Source organism: Taudactylus pleione, unplaced genomic scaffold (genome assembly GCF_031769625.1).
Source record: "Taudactylus pleione unplaced genomic scaffold, aTauple2 ptg001661l, whole genome shotgun sequence".
NCBI classification, from domain to species: domain Eukaryota; kingdom Metazoa; phylum Chordata; class Amphibia; order Anura; family Myobatrachidae; genus Taudactylus; species Taudactylus pleione.
Window position 1 is genome coordinate 1,722,305 of NW_028286058.1, and position 18,949 is coordinate 1,741,253.

Consider the following 18,949-nt stretch of genomic DNA (forward strand, 5'->3'; position numbering starts at 1 on the left):
TTTGCTGTCTTCTTAATCCAGTGGGATTATTCGCCCAAGAGTAACACCTCTTTTCGTCGTAGTCTTTGTGCACAATAGATAATTTGTTCTGTTTGAATTTGATAAGGTCTTTTTTATATTTATCAATTTGTTCCTGCAATTTCAGGACCCAATTGCAAGAGGTGTCCTCTGCTAATTTAGAGAGATGTAGAGACTCAAAAGAATTGATCTTATCTCTAATAATATTTAATTCCCTCCCCGATTCTTCGATAACGAGGAGAACTAAATCAAAAAGATGCCTTGTTGAGAATGGCTGCCCACTTACGGCAAAATTCCGGATTAAACCGTCCAATAGTGGGGGTATTACGTATACGAAAGCCTCTCGGTATCTTCTTTATTCTAAAATAATCACTCAGGGTCACCCCTACGACTACGACGAAAAGAGGGTTACTCTTGGGCGAATAATCCCACTGGATTAAGAAGACAGCAAAGACCAGGCTACTATAATAGACTAAAAAAATTCCCTTTGGAGACTGACACATCTAGTGGTGGGCAATCCAGTGATCAGGAATGTGCTGGTACAAGTGGCAATACCTTAGGACGCAGACCCCCTTTAGGAGTGAGTTGTTACGAGAGCACAAAACACCCCTCCTTCAGGTCCTTCACAAGGAGAGGGGGCCAATCCGAAAGGCAGAGGAAAGCAAGTATACAAGAAAAAGAAATAGTATACAATTTATCTACCAGAACTCTGTCCATGGATGAACTCTGCATATTACGGAAGGGTTTAAGCTTTGTACCCACTGTACAGCATAATGTACTACAAAGTAAAATTGATATACATCGTCTTGGCCGACAACTACGCCTGAAAGAGTACTTTGGTGACACACATGATCGTATAACCACTGACCAGAGGTACATTCCTAGTAGGTCAACTTCCACGTTTGACCCATTTTCACAGAATTCATCCATTAAAGGATTCACAAACATTCTGGACACTACGATTGTAGAGGTTGCCACGAGGAGTAACATCCATTCAAATCTGTCTAAGAAAGACATATCAGCCCTGAAAAGTCTAAGTGCTGACACCAGTATTGTAATCCGTCCCGCTGATAAAGGGGGCGGAATTGTGTTGCAAGATACTTCTACATATCGTACTGAGGCTCTACGTCAACTTACTGACAGTACTGTTTATTGCAAACTGGATTCAGACCCTACCCAGACCTATTTACAAGAACTTACCTTGGTTCTACATACAGCTCTTGAGTCCCACTACATCTCTCAATCTACCATGGATGCTTTGCTACCCACCTTTCCAAAAGTGCCAGTATTTTATACTTTACCGAAACTTCATAAAAATCCCATTAACCCACCTGGACGGCCGATTATAGCGGCTAGGGATTCTTATTATGAGGTTCAAGATTTATTGACTTTCATCTTCAGCCAGTGATTCAAGCTGAAAGGTCATACTTAAAGGACACCAATTCTTTTTTACAAAAACTTAAAGAAATTGGCGAACTACCTAGTCAGTGTTGGTTATGTACCATCGATATAGTTAGTCTATATACCAGTATACCTAACCATAGGGGTCTGGCAGACGTTGAAGCACTCTTGACTAACAATTCTACCTATAGTGGCCCCAATCCCACTTTTTTGTTACAGCTGTTGTCTCTTACTTTGACCAGAAACTATTTCATTTTTGATGGGTTATTCTATCTACAAATCCTTGGCTGTGCCATGGGCTCTTGTGCAGCCCCTGCTTATGCGAATGCATTTATGTATCGTGTGGAGTCCAAATTGTTTTTTGGAGACCAGCTGGTCACCGACAGCATTCGGCTCTTCACACGATACATAGATGACATCTTCTTAATCTGGCTTGGCAGCAATGAGGATTTTACACATTTTATGGATGTTATAAATACTCGTGACCCAGATATCAAGTTTACATACGAAATTAGTTCCCAAGAGGTACACTTCTTGGATGTATGTGTGTCACTTGTTGAGGGTAGGTTAAATACCTCTCTTTATAAAAAACCCACTGATTGTAATAATTTGCTCCTAGCTTCTAGTTATCATCCCAGAAGTCTAATCAAAGGTCTACCGTACTCTCAGTATTTGAGAATACACAGGATCTGTAGTAACCTTCCTGATGAACTTCAGCAAATGGACCTCATGATAGATAACTTTTTGAATAGAGGTTATTCTCTTAAGTCCTTGAATACTGCTCGCCAAAAGGCTTTATTCGCCCCCAAATGTCCAGACTTTGTACAAAACAAAGAGAAGAAATTAAAAGATAGTTTGGTTTGGGTCAATCACTTTAGTGCTGGTAGTGGTACGATTGTTAAAACTGCCAAAAAATATTGGCCTCTCATTAAATCCGACACCAACTAACCATCTCTTAAAAATACTGCCCTTCTGCCTTGTTACAAACGAGGCAAAAATGTTCGCGACTGGCTTGTGCATAACGATATTACTGGTTTCAGTAAAATCACCAAAACACATTTCTTATCCAAAAAACCTGGTAATTATAAGTGTCTTGGCTGCACGACCTGCAGCTTCATGGAAACAGGAGACAGTTTTGTACATCCGCATACAGGTTTTAGATATAAAATTAATCATATACTTACCTGTACCAGCCAGTTCGTTATATACTATATTCGTTGCCCTTGTGGGCTTTTATACATTGGTAAGACCACTCGCCAATTTCGTGAAAGAATGGCTCTCCATAGATCGGCCAGTAGATTAGCTTTAGGTGGTAGTGACAACGAACAACCGGTGGCATGCCACTTTAGAGAGCACAGACATGGTCTGTCCACTATACGTTACAAAATGATAGACCATGTTCCAGAGAATATTAGAGGTGGCGACAGGTCTAAGATCCTGTTACAGACAGAAACTAGGTGGATACACCATTTAAACACAGTCCAACCTTATGGACTGAATGAGATGTTGCCTCTGGCTTGTTTTATTTGATTAGGTACTTGACCTCTTATAAATATGTCTTTATTGTCATCTTTATTTGTGCATAGTTTGATATTTTGTCCATACTGGCTTCTCTCCTGCTTCATTGCCGATTTTTCAGATGTTTATTATGCATTCTCTTTATATATGTCTTATGTATTGGTGGTGGTGGCACGGACCTTATGATCTTGTTTTGTGTACTCCGTTGTCATAGTGAGCACTACGTCATACGTCGCGCCCGCCGGACTGTGTGCCGCAGGTGACGTCACTGACAGCTTCCGACAGACGCGGTGTGTCTCACTCGTGGTGTGGTATTTAGGTAAGTGTTGTTTCGTTTTTTCATTGCTTCCTGAAGAAAATCGTGTATGATTGAAACGTTGAAGTAAACTAGTGGTTTATATACCCAACTTGTAACGTATCTTATTGAGGAGTGCCGCTGCCCATCTACCACATTATATATATATATATATATATATATATATATTAAACTCTAGACTAAAATAAATTGATGGTATAAATTGAGAGACTTTACCTGATCAGATTTACTATAACCAGGATGAAATGTTACATTTCTGTTCTGCAGGTCATTGTTAGAATGAGAACTTGATCCATTAGATATTAATCCCGTTGGCCATTTCGGTGAACCAGTCCTTGTGAACCTGACATCCTGTACTGAATGGCTCAAACCTACTGTGAATGGAGACTCTACTTCTGTGATTCCATTTTCTGTTGTCTCAGTGTCCAAGTAGTGGCCATTGAATGAGTCCGTGTCATCTGTATAGCCCTCAGATGTATCACCAATTGCCCTAGACTTCCTAATGCTACTATCTGGGCTGGTGTCGGCAAAGGCTTGCAAGACATCTGCGATGGGGACACTGTAATGGGGATAGTAAAACAAGTCATGAGGGATGACGGAAATCTTTGAAGGATTTGTGCTATCCGTCTCATCAGTTTCCTCTAGTCCACTGTCCACATTGGAAGACAGATTATGACTTTTGTGGTTGGGCTGGTCTTCTGTGCTTGCTTTATATGCCTGGAAGACCGTCATCTGTTTTGTGTGGTCACCTCTTGAACTGTCTTTGGGTAAATGCAGGACATACTTGAAGGCTTCATCTTCTTCACTGTCCTTGTAAGGTGGCAGTAGATCATTGTGATTGGACATGAGAGATGGCTGAGCCATGCCATTGTCAGCCTGATACTCTTCTTTTTGATCCAAGAGATCATTGGGTTCCTTGTCAGAAACAGATGAGAACGATGATGAAGAGTCGCTACTGTTGCGGATATGACTTAGCATGTATTGTGGTCCTTTGGGTCCAACAGATGTAGACTTGGGTCCATTTTCCTCCATAAAGTGAGCGTGATGAAAAGCACCTTCTCCATTTCTGTCTTCATGGTTTCCTCTGGCACCAGCTCGGTCAGGACTTTTCCCGGATACATGAGATCTGGTTGGAGACATTTCTAGTTGCCGTGAAACATGGCTACTCTTGAAACCACCTCCTGTAGGCAGAACGGGTCCTTGTTTTATCTCCGTTGAGACCCGGAAAGGATTTTTTAACCTTTCCTCAGAATTGTGCTTGGTGTCATCTGGAATATCTACTTCAGCATAGTCGTGAGTCTCTGGTGGGGTCAAAGGCCTGGTCTCGAACTCCACTGAATATTCCTTATTCTCATCTTTATTTACTGTAATAATTGTTCCCTCTTCCTCTGTTGGTCCATCCTTATAATGTACGTACGTCATTTCTAGTGGAGCCTCTTCAGACTGGTCTGTAAAATCATCCTGCAGGTGAGAGAGAGAGAAAGTAAGATATAACCTGCAGAAAAGGACCATTAGGCCCATCTAGTATAACCCAAATATTATATATATATGTACATAGATAGCTTTCTGTCCTTGAATGTGTCAGTCGTTTTGTTCTAATGTTGTAATCATTCATTTCCCGATGTGCGCCCTCTTAATGGAATATTGCTGCAAGAGCCTATGTTATATCAGCCTCTCTCAGCTAGTAACCGGGCGACTCGGCTGAGGGGCTTTTTCACTCAAAATATACGTCTTATTCGCACAATAAAAACTGGAAGTGACTAAACTACTTTGCTAGATAACACTGACCAATCTGAAGTGCGACATTTGTACATGTGCGTGACGGAGTCTGAATCTGTGTATGAAGAGCGCGATGCTGCGGCCGCGGCTTTTTCTCACGCCAAGTTCCGTTGTTCTCCATCTACGACTTAGTACAGTCTCAGAGCACTAATTGTACAGAGCACCAATTCCTGTTTCGGTGAAAGTTGCATCTTAGTATCCGTAGTTCACTCTGTGAGTGGTATTTCGCTGCGTCTCGGAAGCAAATGAGGCACACAATTTTAAGAAGAAGACAATATGCTACACCTCACAGAGCGGCTCAGTCGCACATGTGGTATATCAAGGATATATATATATATATATGTGTATAGAAAAAACAGCGGCACTCACAGGACTTGTATATGAGACTCAGGACTCCAAAGAGGTCAAGTTCAACGTTTCAGTCTGGATGACTTTTATCAAGAACCATTCTTGATAAAAGTCGTCCAGACTGAAACGTTGAACTTGACCTCTTTGGAGTCCTGAGTCTCATTTACAAGTCCTGTGAGTGCTGCTGTTTTTTCTATACTTATATTTTGGCCTTGTTGGACCATCAGAGGGCACCTGGGCATATATATATATATATATATATATATATATATATGTATACAAAGGCAGTTGGAGAAATCACACATACTTAAACATTATAGCAGAGCCATATCATCTTACATAGCAAGTAACGTATGTCACATGTACATAGGCATAGGCATAATACTCATCATAAGCCCCGTGACGTTAGTACATCAATTAGTATTGGCCTCTGGCCTGACGGCCGTTTCGGTGGAGAACCACCTTCATCATGAGTATAGGCACAATGAATTAGGCCAGTGGTTCCCAAGCTTTTTCGAATCACGGCGCCCTAGAGTATCAGCATTTTTTCCACGGCACCCCTGGGCCAAAAGTTTATTATTGAGAAATTTATCAAAAATGAAATGAAATAAATTGTGCTTATATGTCACCCTTAGGGTCAGTTATGTGGTGGGGGACAGGGCTGCGCTTCTTTTTGTCCACATATTTTTTAATTGGCAGCCATTAGCTCTGGTTTTGCCTATCACACTGACTAAAGATCATTTTATTTGGTACTGGACCACCAACCCGAGGAACCCCTGCAAGTGCCCTGAGGCACCCCAGGGTGCCACGGCATCCAGGTTGGGAACCACTGAATTGGGCAACTGATTCAATAGGGGGATTATTTATATACACATATATATATTATATATATATATATATATACACACATATATATACTCCCTCCAACTAGTAAAACCACAGAGTCTGGTCCTCTCCTTGATGCCATTTGCAGCTACTGACACCTATACTGGTTTATTCACAATTTATTTCCCGACACTGACTGCAGAGACTTGGGGCTGTATTTATTAACATTATTTTTACTAAAATAAAGTGAAAAAGGCTGTTTTGTGTTTTCACACCCATTTCACATTATTTTCGTTTCACCTAAAGTTACTACAGGGCAATCGGAGTAGAATTCGTAAAATTCTACTCCAAACCCTAATTATCACTTATTTATAGTAAGCAGATCGCATTTCCCATAATTGTAATGGGAAATGTGATCTGTCTGCAAGTTACTAAAAATAAATTGTGAAAAAATACAGAGGAAAGCCCTGTGATAATAACGCCACCTGGAGGTGGCGTAATCCAGGGTCTCCCCCGGTTACCGGACTCCTGCTCTGCTCTAACGGGCAGAGCAGAGCCCGGAGCCAGCCCCTGTGATCAGCTGTGTGGTCTAAACAGACCACACGCTGATCTCTGCTACACACACCACACGCTGTAAAAAAAAGAAAAAACAAAACAAAAAAAAAAAAAACCTTACCTGAGTCCAGGTATCGGTGATCGGGGCTCCGGGTGATGTCCTCCCTCCGGTCAGCTGGTCTCCCATGCTGCACTGGGGCCCGGTCATCACCTGACAGGGCCCCAGTGCAGGATGGGATGTCAGCTGACCGGAGCCACGGAGGACATCACCGGAGGCCCAGTCACTGCAGGTAAGGGCTTAGCGACAGTCGGTCGGCGCATGCGTCAGCACTTGTCATGGTATTTTTGGCGAAAATACCGTGACAAGTGTGCGGAGGGGATTCACAGGGACAGAGCTGTCTCACAAGCTCTGTCCCTGCAAGGGATTTTTAGTAAATCCCTGTGATATTGCCAGAATTCGCAATGCGAATTCAGTCGTTAATATCACACTACAATCTGCATTACAAATGCGGAGTGTAGTAAATAGAGCCCTTAGGGAGTAAATTTACTAATAATCATGTTTGGTTGAGAATGCATTCCCATGCGAGATTTCCCTGATTTTGCAACATTATGGCAGGGGGGGCCCCACGCATGCTGTTTACCCCAGTGCGGGTTACTGGAAATACAGGTAAACCCCACGCCATTTGTACCCGGAATTTCCAGTACCAGAACAAACTCAGAGATCAGAGACTGGTTATGCTTTTGGGGAGGAAGGAGGGGGTTAGGATGAGGGTTTGGGGGGCATGCAAATTGTTTCCTGATTTTAACCCTTTCTTTACAGTGTGCACACAGAAGCACTGCACAGATCTGACTGATCTGTACAGTGCTCAGCAGAGTCTATTTAGAAGGGGCAAATACAACTGAACTCGCACACGATACAACACAATCAGTATCGCCATTGAATCAAAATAGAGAGGCAAACGCGATTCTTAGTAAATTTACACTCTACGTCCCACAGACAATAGTACAAGCGTAGATGCTGATGTCAGAGAACGGGAGCGGAGCACTCTGCAAAAAGTCAACATCTTAAGGGTTTTGCTAGTTTCGTCCGGCTTTCTTTTATTATGGTCGGAATTCTCCCATAAGAAAAATGCGACATGGATAAAAAAAAAAGAAGAAGAAAGATCCGTCATAAAAACTCACCGGTTTGAGCTCTGGAAAATGCTCAAGGAACTGAGTCACATACGTCATTATAGAGTGTTCATCCGGCGAGACCACCATCAGGTCTACAATCAAAAAGATCATGGTCAGACTTAAGCATCAAGATAACAGATGTCTCCAGGAGATTCCTGATGGTTTAACCTAGGGACGTCTCTGTTCATGTACGGGATGGAGGAGATGTATCAAGCCTCAGAGAGAGATAAAGTGTAGTTTCCCAGATCAGCCAATCAGCTTCAAACTGTCATTTTTCTAGCGCAGTCTATGAAATTATAGTTTTCCACATTATCTCTCTCCACGGCTTGATACATCTCCCCCATAATGAGCTACTACTCTATTACAGTGCATCTGGAAAGTATTCACAGCACTTCACTTTTTCCACATTTTGTTACAGCCTTGTTCCAAAATGGAATAAATTCATTTTTGTCCTCAAAATTCTACACACAATACCCCATGATGACAAAGTTTCATTAAAAAAATAAAAACTAAGAAATCACATGTACAGAAGTATTCACAGCCTTCGCTCAATACTTTGTGGATGCACCTTTGGCAGCAATTACAGTCTCAAGTCTTTTTGAATATGCTGCCACAAGCTTGGCACACCTATCTTTGGGCAGTTTCGCCCATTCCTCTTTGCAGCACCTCTCAAGCTCCATCAGGTTGGATGGGAAGCGTCGGTGCACAGCCATTTTCAGATCTCTAAAGAGATGTTCAATTGGATTCAAGTCTGGGCCCTGGCTGGGCCACTCAAGGACATTCACAGGGTTGTCCTGAAGCCACTCCTTTGATATCTTGGATGTTTACGTAGGGTCGTTGTCCTGCTGAAAGATGAACCGTCGCCCCAGTCTGAAGTCAAGAGCGCTCTGGAGCCTCTTTTCATCCAGGATGTCTCTGTACATTGCTGCCTTCATCTTTCCCTCTATCCTGACTAGTCTCCCAGTTCCTGCTGCTGAATAACATCCCGACAGCATGATGCTGCCACCGCCATGCTTCACTGTACGGATGGTATTGGCCTGATGATGAGCGGTGCCTGGTTTCCGCCAAACATAACGCCTGGCATTGACGCCAGAGTGCAATATTTGTCTCATCAGACCAGAGAATTTTGTCTCTCATGGTCTGAGAGTCCTTCAAGTGCATTTTGGCAAACTCCAGGCGGGCTGCCATGTGCTTTTTACTAAGGAGTGGATTCCGTCTGGCCACTCTACCATACAGATTTCATTGGTGGATTGCTGAAGAGATGATTGTCCTTCTGGAAGGTTCTCCTCTCTCTACTGAGGAATGCTGTAGGTCTGTCAGAGTGACCATCGGGTTCTTGGTCACCTCCCTGACTAGGGCCCTTCTCCCACGATCGCTCAGTTTAGACGGCCGGCCAATTCTAGGAAGAGTCCTGGTGGTTTCCAAACTTCTTACATTTATGGATGATGGAGGCCACTGTGCTCATTGGAACCTTCAAAGCAGCAGATATTTTTCTGTACCCTTCCCCACATTTGTGCCTCGAGACAATCCTATCTCTGTGGTCTACAGACAATTCCTTGGACTTCATGCTTGGCTTGTGCTCTGACATGCACTGTATAGTGTGGGACCTTATATAGACAGGTGTATGCCTTTCAAAATCATGTCCAATCAACTGAATTTACCACAGGTGGACTCCAATTAAGCTGTAGGAACATCTCAAGGATGATCAGTGGAAACAGGATGCATTTGAGCTCAATTTTGAGCTTCATGGCAAAGGCTGTGAATACTTATGTACATGTGATTTCTTAGTTGTTGTTTTTTTTTAAATAAAATTTGCAAAAATCTCGAAAAAAACTTTTTACACGTTGTCATTATGGGGTATTGTGTGTAGAATTTTGAGGACAAAAATTAATTTATTCCATTTTGGAATAAGGCTGTAACTTAACAAAATGTGGAAAAAGTGAAGCGTTGTGAATACTTTCCGGATGCACTGTACATAGATGTATAGGTACTATGGGATACATCGCTCTATGTGATCTGCAACTCAATAAAACACCATTGAGTATCTGCTTGTTACAACAATAATGAAATATTATAAAAGGGATATGTTCAGAATCCCGGCAAAAGGGATGTCGGCAATCAGAATGCCAATACTTGTCAGAATCCCGGGGCATCTTGAAGATAAGTAGCGGGGTTAAGGGGAGGTTTATGGATTAGGGTTAGGCACTAGGGGGAGAGTTAGGTTTAGGGTGTCGGGAGGGTTAGGGAGAGGGGAAGGGTTCGCATATCGACCGACAGGTGTCGGTATCCTAACCCTGTCGGGATGCCGGCGTCGGGATTTTGACCGCTGGGATCCCATACCCATCCCTTATAAAACGCCTGCTAATAATTTTCTGTACAAATGAAATGCACTGAATAAAAAGGAACTATTGCAATTTTATTTTCTCTATTGATGACTAGCAGAACAAGACTAATTACCCTGTGAGGCATCATTGATTTCCAATTATTACAATACTTGTATGTGGAATTATAAAGGCCCAGAAGATACATATTTTGCTAAAGGCTCTTCTAGTTACAAAGCTCCACACACATGGAGATCTAAGGGGGGCGATTCAGACCCGGACGCTAATTTGCGCTCTCTCGCAGCCGTCAGGGGGCAGATATGCAAATGCCGAAATCGCACAGCCAGGCTAAAGGACGCCCTCTATGTCTTAGAGAGCGACGTTAGAGTGAGCGCACGCCGGTGTAAAGACGCCCACTTTCCTTTCTAAGCACACGCCATCTCCAGGACGTGTGTGATTAATCAGTAACATCGAGAGCCATCGGAGCTGCACGCAGGTAGACCCTACCCAGCCACAAGCACTGCGATCACTGCAGGCTGAAATACAACCAGGTGACGTGTACAATGACGCTTCCATGCTAATTATGCACGCCCAAAGAACGCCATTTTGACGCTCAGACACGCCTGTGTTCGCACATCCACTCATCCGTTTTCCCGGACCTTGCACTGTTACCACCCACAAACGGCACTATCTGTCACTCAAAGGTGCAGCCCGTCTGTGGGCTTCGAGCGAGCACTACCCCAACACACAGACTGGTTCGCGCGTATTTTGCCACATGCGCAGACGGGCGACAATCGCCCATAGCGAGCGAACGCGGCTTAGCGTCCGGGTCTGAATCGGCCCCTAAGTTCAAGGCTGTAACTCAGTCCTGCAACAAATGTTTTTTTTCTGGTTTTCTGCTGTGCTCTGTAACCATATATTGATATCATCAGGGTAAGAGTTGTATGTTTGTTGTCCCTGGTGCAGTACTGCTGTGTACTCTGCTTGAGATACAGGACCTGATTCAGACCCGCTCGCTAGGATGCGTTCGCTCCTTCGCATTGTGCGCATGTATATGCATCGCAGTGCGAGAGATCGGGAAGCGTTCGCTCACTGCACATAGACAGCCCAGCAGAGTGAGTGACAGGAGAGGCCGTTTGTGGTTGGTGACAGGGGCTGGCCACTAGAAACGGGGGAGTGGAGGTGCGAACGCAGGTGTGCCTGAGCATCTTAACGCTGTTTCAGAGGCGTGCATAATTAACAGGCAGCATCAAAGTACCCATCACCTGGTTGTATTTTACACTGAAATGCTCGCAGTGCTTGCGGTAGGGTCAACCACACGCGCTGCGTTCGCATCCGATGGTACCCAATGTACCGATGGTTGCATACACTTCCTGGAGATGACGTGTGCAAGTGGGCATCTTAAGACAGGCGGGTGGGCGTCTGCATATACAGTGCGATCGCACGCCAAGACTTAGTGGGCGTGCTTATGCCTTGCCGAGCGAACGCCTGCCTTGCCGTCACTTAGCCGAATTTGCATACACATCGAGCGAGCGTACGCATCTACCGAGCGGGTCTGAATCGAGCCCACAGTTTAATATTGAAAACAGCTTTGCTGTGTATCCAATGACAACAAACAACTAACTGTGCATAATGTTATTGATGAAAAAGAAATTGAACAGTTAAAGACAACAATGGTCACCTACAAAATGCAAAAGCAAAAAATATGCCATGCGCTTGTACCTATGCCCAGTTTTACAGGCAAGTGTATGAATTTTGGGTTGTTTAGAGGGGTGCAAAGCTTATATGGACCACTAAGATGGGCTGGCTGGATGAAGGATATTTCTGGCTGGGTGCAGGTGAGCGATCTTAAGCTGGGTACACACTCAACAATGTGATATTGTGCGCGCCGGGACACGATGGGGGTGCTGGCTTCGGCAAGTGCATCCACACTTGCTGAAGCCGACAGCGATGGAATGACGGCGGGGTCCATGCTGCATTTAGCGACATGGCCCTCGCTGATGATATCGCCCATCGGACCTGCATGCAGGTCCGACTGGCGATGTCACCGACGCCAGGACAGGAACGTGCATCGTCGGGGACATAGCTGGTACAGACTGGTCGTTGTGGAACCGTCTAGTGTGTACCCGGCTTCAGTTTTACACCGAGGTGGATGTACAGTTCATGAAAATAGTCCCAATGTCCTCTTAAAGGTGGGAACACACCAGGACAAGATTGGCCATCTGGCTAATCTGCCGTCCTATCTGACGATTGGTAAGTGCATACACACACTTGACAATTGTTGGCCTGATGTGTCGTACCTGACGTCACAACTGGGTAGGCATTTACATGTAGCTGCCCAATTGTGATGTGAGTCACCCGCGCCCTCTGCAGCAAGGGTATAGGCGGTCGGCATAAGTCTTATGATTCATTTAAGACATAAAACAATGTAATACCTTATACCGAGGAGCATGATAAGCACATGGTATATCAGACCCGCGGATTTTGCAGTATGTAAAGGAGTCAAATGAAAAGTAATAATAGTGTAGGAGGGCATGTAGAAGCCACAGTCACATTTGGAGCAAAACACCTTTAGTATGCAAAATACTGCAAGTTACCCTCTGGTTCCAAAAGCCGCGGGATCCCGAGACTCTGCTGAGCAATGTTAAATGCATCTTCAAGATTTTCCCTGGGAGATTTCTCCAATGCTTTCTTCATGTCGACCAGGCTGGAGTCTATGGCTTTAATGACAGCGAGGAACGCAAGGCCGCTTCTCCAGCTACTTGCAAAGTCCTGTACTGCGACTCCGTACCTTATGGGGGGGGGGGGAGAGAGTGAGAGAGGAACACAGGGGCTGACTGAGCATCACATTCAGAGCAGCAGTTTCCAGAAATAATTACTGTACAGAAAATGCACTAATACGTCCTGACAGCATTAATCTGAGGCAAGCTCTGGCCGCTATTTCCCAATGGCTCTAAATGAGGCCCCGATTTTAATGAACAGGTTTCTAAGTGAATGTCCAAAGCCTTTGACTGCAATTTGCAGTACACTTAGAAGGTTGTCATTGCCTGAGCATAGCGGAGGCAGCCATTTTGTGTGCTAAAAAATACTAAAATGAATACGCTAGGAACTACTGATACCACTGAGGCATGAGGCACCTTGTATGGATTCAGACCACTGTGTGTTATAAGATTCAGTGTTGCTACTAGCTCTAGCAAACAGGTTGGATTTAGCTCAGCCCATAAAACAGCTGCCACCGCTATATAAAGTGTACCTGTCACTATGTATATATTGGTGGGTTGGGTATGAAATCCAGGCTGTCAGGATGCCGTTGGACAGAATACAGACAGCAGGATCCCCAACAGCCAGAATCTCGACACACATAGGAAGTAACGATAAGTATTTTTCTAACCCCTCCCCTAACCCTCCCCGGTGCTTAACCTTAACCTCCCCCCCTAGTGCCTAAACCTAACCTCCCCCTCCCCGCACCCTAATCCTAACACTCGCTACCTGGTGCCTAACCCTCCCCCTAATGCCTAACCCTAACCCCGCTACATAACACTAACCTCCCCCTAACACCCTGATACTTACCTTCGGGATGCCTTCGGTCGGGATACCGGTGCCGGGATCTGTCGGGATTTCAGCGCCGGTATTCAGGCCATTGACATCCCGCACGCTGGGATGCCGACTCCATCCCATTGAGTTGGGTATAAAATCCTGGCTGTCAGGATGCCGCTGGTCAGAATACCGACACCCATAGGGAGTAACGGTAAGTATTTTTCTAACCCCTACCCTAACCCTCCCTCCCCAGTGCCTAACCCTAACTTCCTCCCCAGTGCCTAAACCCAATCTCCCCCTCCCCTCACCCTAACACCCCCTCCCCAGTACCTTAAACCTAACCTCCCCACCTAGTGCCTAAACCTAACCTCCCCCTCTTCGCACCCTAATCCTAACACTCCCTACCTGGTGCCTCACCCTAAACCTCCCCTAATGCCTAACCCCGCTACCTAACCCTAACCTCCCCCTAACACCCTGATACTTACCTTCGGGATGCCGGCGGCCGGGATACTGGTGCCGAAATCCCGACCTGACGGGATTTTGGCGCCGGCATTCAGACCATCGGCATTCCGCACGCCAGGATGCCGACACTATCCCATATTGGTGACAGCCATTTTGTGGGTTAAAATTATATTTTTTTGAGGAGAAGGCATGCTGGAACTTGTAGTAGTCTCTGAGGTATAAGGGTGAAGGCTCTCTATTGTTCCAGAGATGCAAAACCTTTAAATTTGTATTCTCTATGTCTCACTGAAAGGTCAAAATGAACAGTAAAGTTTATTTAAAAAGAAAAAAAAAAGTATAGATACGTAAATGGAGGATTATTGTCAGTATGAAATCGCTGTACATGCAGGCACTGAGCGAGGGGCGTTCTTACTTCCTTGTCCTCTGCTGAACCCAGTACAGAAGAGCTTTGATGGCTTTGCGTTGATCCTTAATTGAAACAGACATGCTCTTCTCAGTGCTCGGTGTGCTGGGATGAGACGTGTCAGACTCAGTCCCGCTTGGCAGGGAGGACAGACTGGAAGAGGACGACATCCTATTCAGATTGCCTGTGAGCTCTTTAATCTGCGGGCAAAGAGAAATAAAGAGAGGTGATGGCTTTCACTATGAGACAAGGGAATGGGACCCCAGAATCTATAATATAACACTGGTAAATCCAATTTATGAACCAAGTGTACAATCAGAGGTGCTCCTAGCATCTCAGGAGGAAGGGTTTATCTGCAAAGGGCCGGAATCTGACCCATGTTGGGTGAATGGGTGCAGCAGATCAGTCTGACATAGGTGCCCCCTTGTCATGTCCAATAGGACCTATCTCTGGCTACACTCCCTCAACAAACCAAGACACTTCTCTTTTGTGCCCAGTTGACACCAGCAAACTCCCATTTCACCTACTGGGAGAAGCAGCCTAGATGCATACAATACAGAATAGGCAGAGAAATGTAGGTTCGCTATGGCACATACACAGTTTGCAAAGATTCACTAGATAGGGCGGCATACGGAGCTGCAGACAGTTACTGGCAGTGTTGGACTGGGGCATGAAGGGCCCACCGGGGGAATGCAGTTATAGGGGCCTATACTTGGGGATGAGGCCAGTCTTTAGAGCGAATGTGGCCAGCCTCCACAGTGGCCTGGCTAACCATTAGGGTGTGCATGTACTGGGCCCCTTTGCTAGTGCACGCATGATAATGTACCGGATTAATAACAGCAATGCATTGTAGGAAATACAGCATAGTCCTGTGCAGTATAATGTAGCATATGTATAATACATAGTTCAAGGGCAAAGTCTTGAACCTGATCCTTAGAGGAGGGGTTGGGCCCTCGGGCAGTGGTGCCCACCGGGGGTTTCCCCTGTACCCCTGTGAGCCATTCCGACCCTGGTTACTGGGAGTTTATAACACATGACAATAGGATGACAACCTGGCCTACGGACCCCTCTTTATCCCAGATACTGCTGACAAAACTTTTAGAGAATGTTGGGCATCACTGAGTGCTGATCTACCTGCAGGAACAGGATTATGTTCCAGATTAAACCAAGGACCAATGACGGGTTTCCATCAGCGATTTCCGCAGCATCGATGCTGACCAGCTTCACCTACAGGGAGAAATATTTTTGTGGATGACTGAATCGGAATAACCACATCGTAGAACAAAACATGCATCGATATATGAACATAAACTTGAACAACACAAGTGAATCTATGTATAAACTCCCATATATAATATCATTATAAATGATGAGGTCTGAGGTCATTGCTGGGTTCTGAGGTCAAAAACTTCCATGTCCATAAGGAAAACTTGTGTATTATAAGGAATAGGAGCCACCTTAGGTTCCTGTAACCTATATATCAGAATTAAGCCTACAGACTTGTGCTTTTATAGACCACGTTGGTATTACAGATGAATAATTACAATGGGGGACATTTAGCAAATCTTGGAGAGAGAAAAAGTAACAATCAATTAGCTTCTAGTTGTTATTTTACAGGCTATGCTCAAAAAATGACAGAAACTGATCGCTTGCTATAAGCAACTTCTCCACGATTTGATAAATCTCCCCCAAAGTGGCTGATAGCGTACATACAGTGGTGACATGAGGCGAGTGCAGGCCGCACCGGCTGACACCAAAATAGCTGAGCTCCTCTGTTACTTTGGTGTCACCCCCTTGGATGGTGTCACTTGGCAGCACTGCAGCAGCAGTGATGGATGACACGTGGCATCCGGTGCTCGGAGAGGCTGGGGGCTTCCCAGCAGCTCCCGGAGTTCTGGTCAAGTCCCCAGAGTGATGAAGATGAGGCGGGAACACACGGTCACGCCACCAACATGGCACACAGGAAGGGCGTGGTCTCACTTGCACGAGATCACTCCCCCTTTCGCGAAAGAGGTCGGTTAGTGCCGTTCCGGGTGGCACCACACCCAGTGACACCTCTGCGTACATGCATCATATCTACAAAAGTGTAAGGGGATTTCTGTAAAAGATGAGATGGGCGCCACATCTGATGCTGACCTTGGGACCATCTGTGGGGTTTCAGGCCATTCTGGGAACACACATGGAGATAAACGTAATATCATCACCATAGGCAAACGCAGGGGAGGGGGTTCCGGTTGCCTGGAAACCCCCAGCCCACATCATGATGACCACAATAGAAATAGCATATAATACTAAAGTTGCATATTTTTAAAAGCACCATCTGTTGATCTTTTAAAATGCGTGAGCCAGAAATGAATACATTTGTGCACCAACTAGGAGATCTGGAAAACATGCACTGTTAGAGGGTGCACTGATATAGACCACCTATAGGGTTAATTAGTAATACTGCATAATAATAAACTAGCCAGTACATAAAGAGACCGATCTGTACATATATGTCCAGGGCAAGGTTCTTTTTCTGCCCCCCCAGATACCCGAACTTGGTGAAATGATCTGGAATGGAGGCACATCTAAAATAAAAACATTCACCTCAGGCAGGATGGCCCTAGTGCCTCATATCATGGCTTACTGTGACTGTTGGTCCTGTATATGTCAGAATTATTACATAGACTATACTTCGTATGATGTATGTTATAACTGGGTAATTGCTTATTACGCCCTCTTCATGGACTGGCCACACTTGCTTTAAAATAAAAAATTGATAGTTAGGAACGGATTGGTTGGTACTTTATCTCTCTTCCTCTCTCTCCAAGCTTTGATAAATCTCCCCCACAGTGTCACAGAAGGACATGGCTTCTGCCAGCCCGCATTTTAGCAGGTTGGTAAATTGCCTCGTCTGTCTGCAACACACTGGCAGAGTCAAAGTACACATCACACAGCACAGAGCTGATTAAATAGGTTTCTATAAGCTGGAATCCATTCACCTTGCCAGCTCGGGCTTATCATTCAGATCAAGGAGGCCGTTAAACCTTTACCAATCTGATTAGTGAATGGAAAGTCAGCACAAGCCCTTCGAGGGGCACAGTATGGAAAATAATTACATCAGTGCGAGAGGTCTCTCATTAATAAGGTCACCAAAATATTATATCATCAGTCACTCCAAAAAATGTACAGTCTATCAATGGAGCAGGGTGAAGGTTGTGCGGCCGGTGTATTATAAGGTCCTGGAGTAACAAACAATAAAAGGGAGGAGATCCTGTGTGACAGAATCGGTGCAAAATTCAGCTCCCACACAGGGACTGAGGTAAATGTTCCATGGAACAGTTTAGCACATTATAAATGTAAATGGGTCGCTCTGTGTATATAACATATTAATGTGCAGGGTCTCTCATTGTTAATATTCATACTAAGGAGGGATCGTTGTGTTTAGAAGCAGGGCCAGGTAGCATGTTTCTCCCTGTGAAAGGCCTTTGTTATTACAGGTTCCCATAGGGGATGGACACCGGACCCTGGGACTAGTCAGCACTCCATGAGAATGTACCAAGCAAGTGGTAGACGTGATTGCTGTAGGAAGGCCGCACTTTCCACACAATTAAACAATATGTATGTGTGTGTGTGTGTATATATAAATATATATATATATATATATATATATATACACAGTCAGATCCATAAATATTGGGACATTGACAGAGTTTTCATATTTTGGCCTCTATTCACCACCACAATGGCTTTGAAATGAAACAAACAAGATGTGCTTTACCTGCAGACTTTCAGATTTAATTTGAGGGTAATTACATCCAAATCAGGTGAACGGTGTAGGAATTACAACAGTTTCAATATGTGCCTCCCACTTTTTAAGGGGCCAAAAGTAATGGGACTATCAACTCAAAAGCTATTTCATGGACAAGTGTGGGCTATTCCCTCGTTATTTCATTATCAATTAAGCAGGTAAAAGGTCTGGAGTTGATTCTAGGTGTGACATTTGCATTTGGAATCAGTTGCTGTCAACTCTCAATATGGGATCCAAAGAGCTGTCACTATCAGTGAAGCAAGCCATCATTAGGCTGAAAAATCAAAACAAACCCATCAGAGAGATAGCAAATACATTAGGTGTGGCCAAATCAACTGTTTGGAACATTCTTAAAAAGAAAGAACGCACCGAAGAGCTCAGAAACACCAAAAGACCGGGAAGACCACGGAAAACAACTGTGGTGGATGACAGAAGAAATATTTCCCTGGTGAAGAAAAACCCCTTCACAACAATTGGCCAAATCAAGAACACTCTCCAGG

The 18,949-nt window shown here is 44.6% G+C and overlaps 1 protein-coding gene across 3 annotated transcripts in view; it reads right to left on the reverse strand.

Moving 5' to 3' along the window:
- The window catches only part of CLMN (calmin), a 222,509-nt gene that overhangs the window by 27,279 nt on the left and 176,281 nt on the right, over positions 1–18,949 (reverse strand). For all 3 annotated transcript variants that reach the window (XM_088464349.1, XM_088464351.1, XM_088464350.1), the window contains exons 5-9: positions 15,791–15,883; positions 14,666–14,856; positions 12,852–13,045; positions 7,943–8,025; positions 3,470–4,714 (exon numbers count right to left, since the gene is read on the reverse strand). In XM_088464349.1, the coding sequence (XP_088320475.1) occupies positions 3,470–4,714; positions 7,943–8,025; positions 12,852–13,045; positions 14,666–14,856; positions 15,791–15,883 (1,806 nt within the window). The remainder of the gene's footprint in view (positions 1–3,469; positions 4,715–7,942; positions 8,026–12,851; positions 13,046–14,665; positions 14,857–15,790; positions 15,884–18,949) is intronic.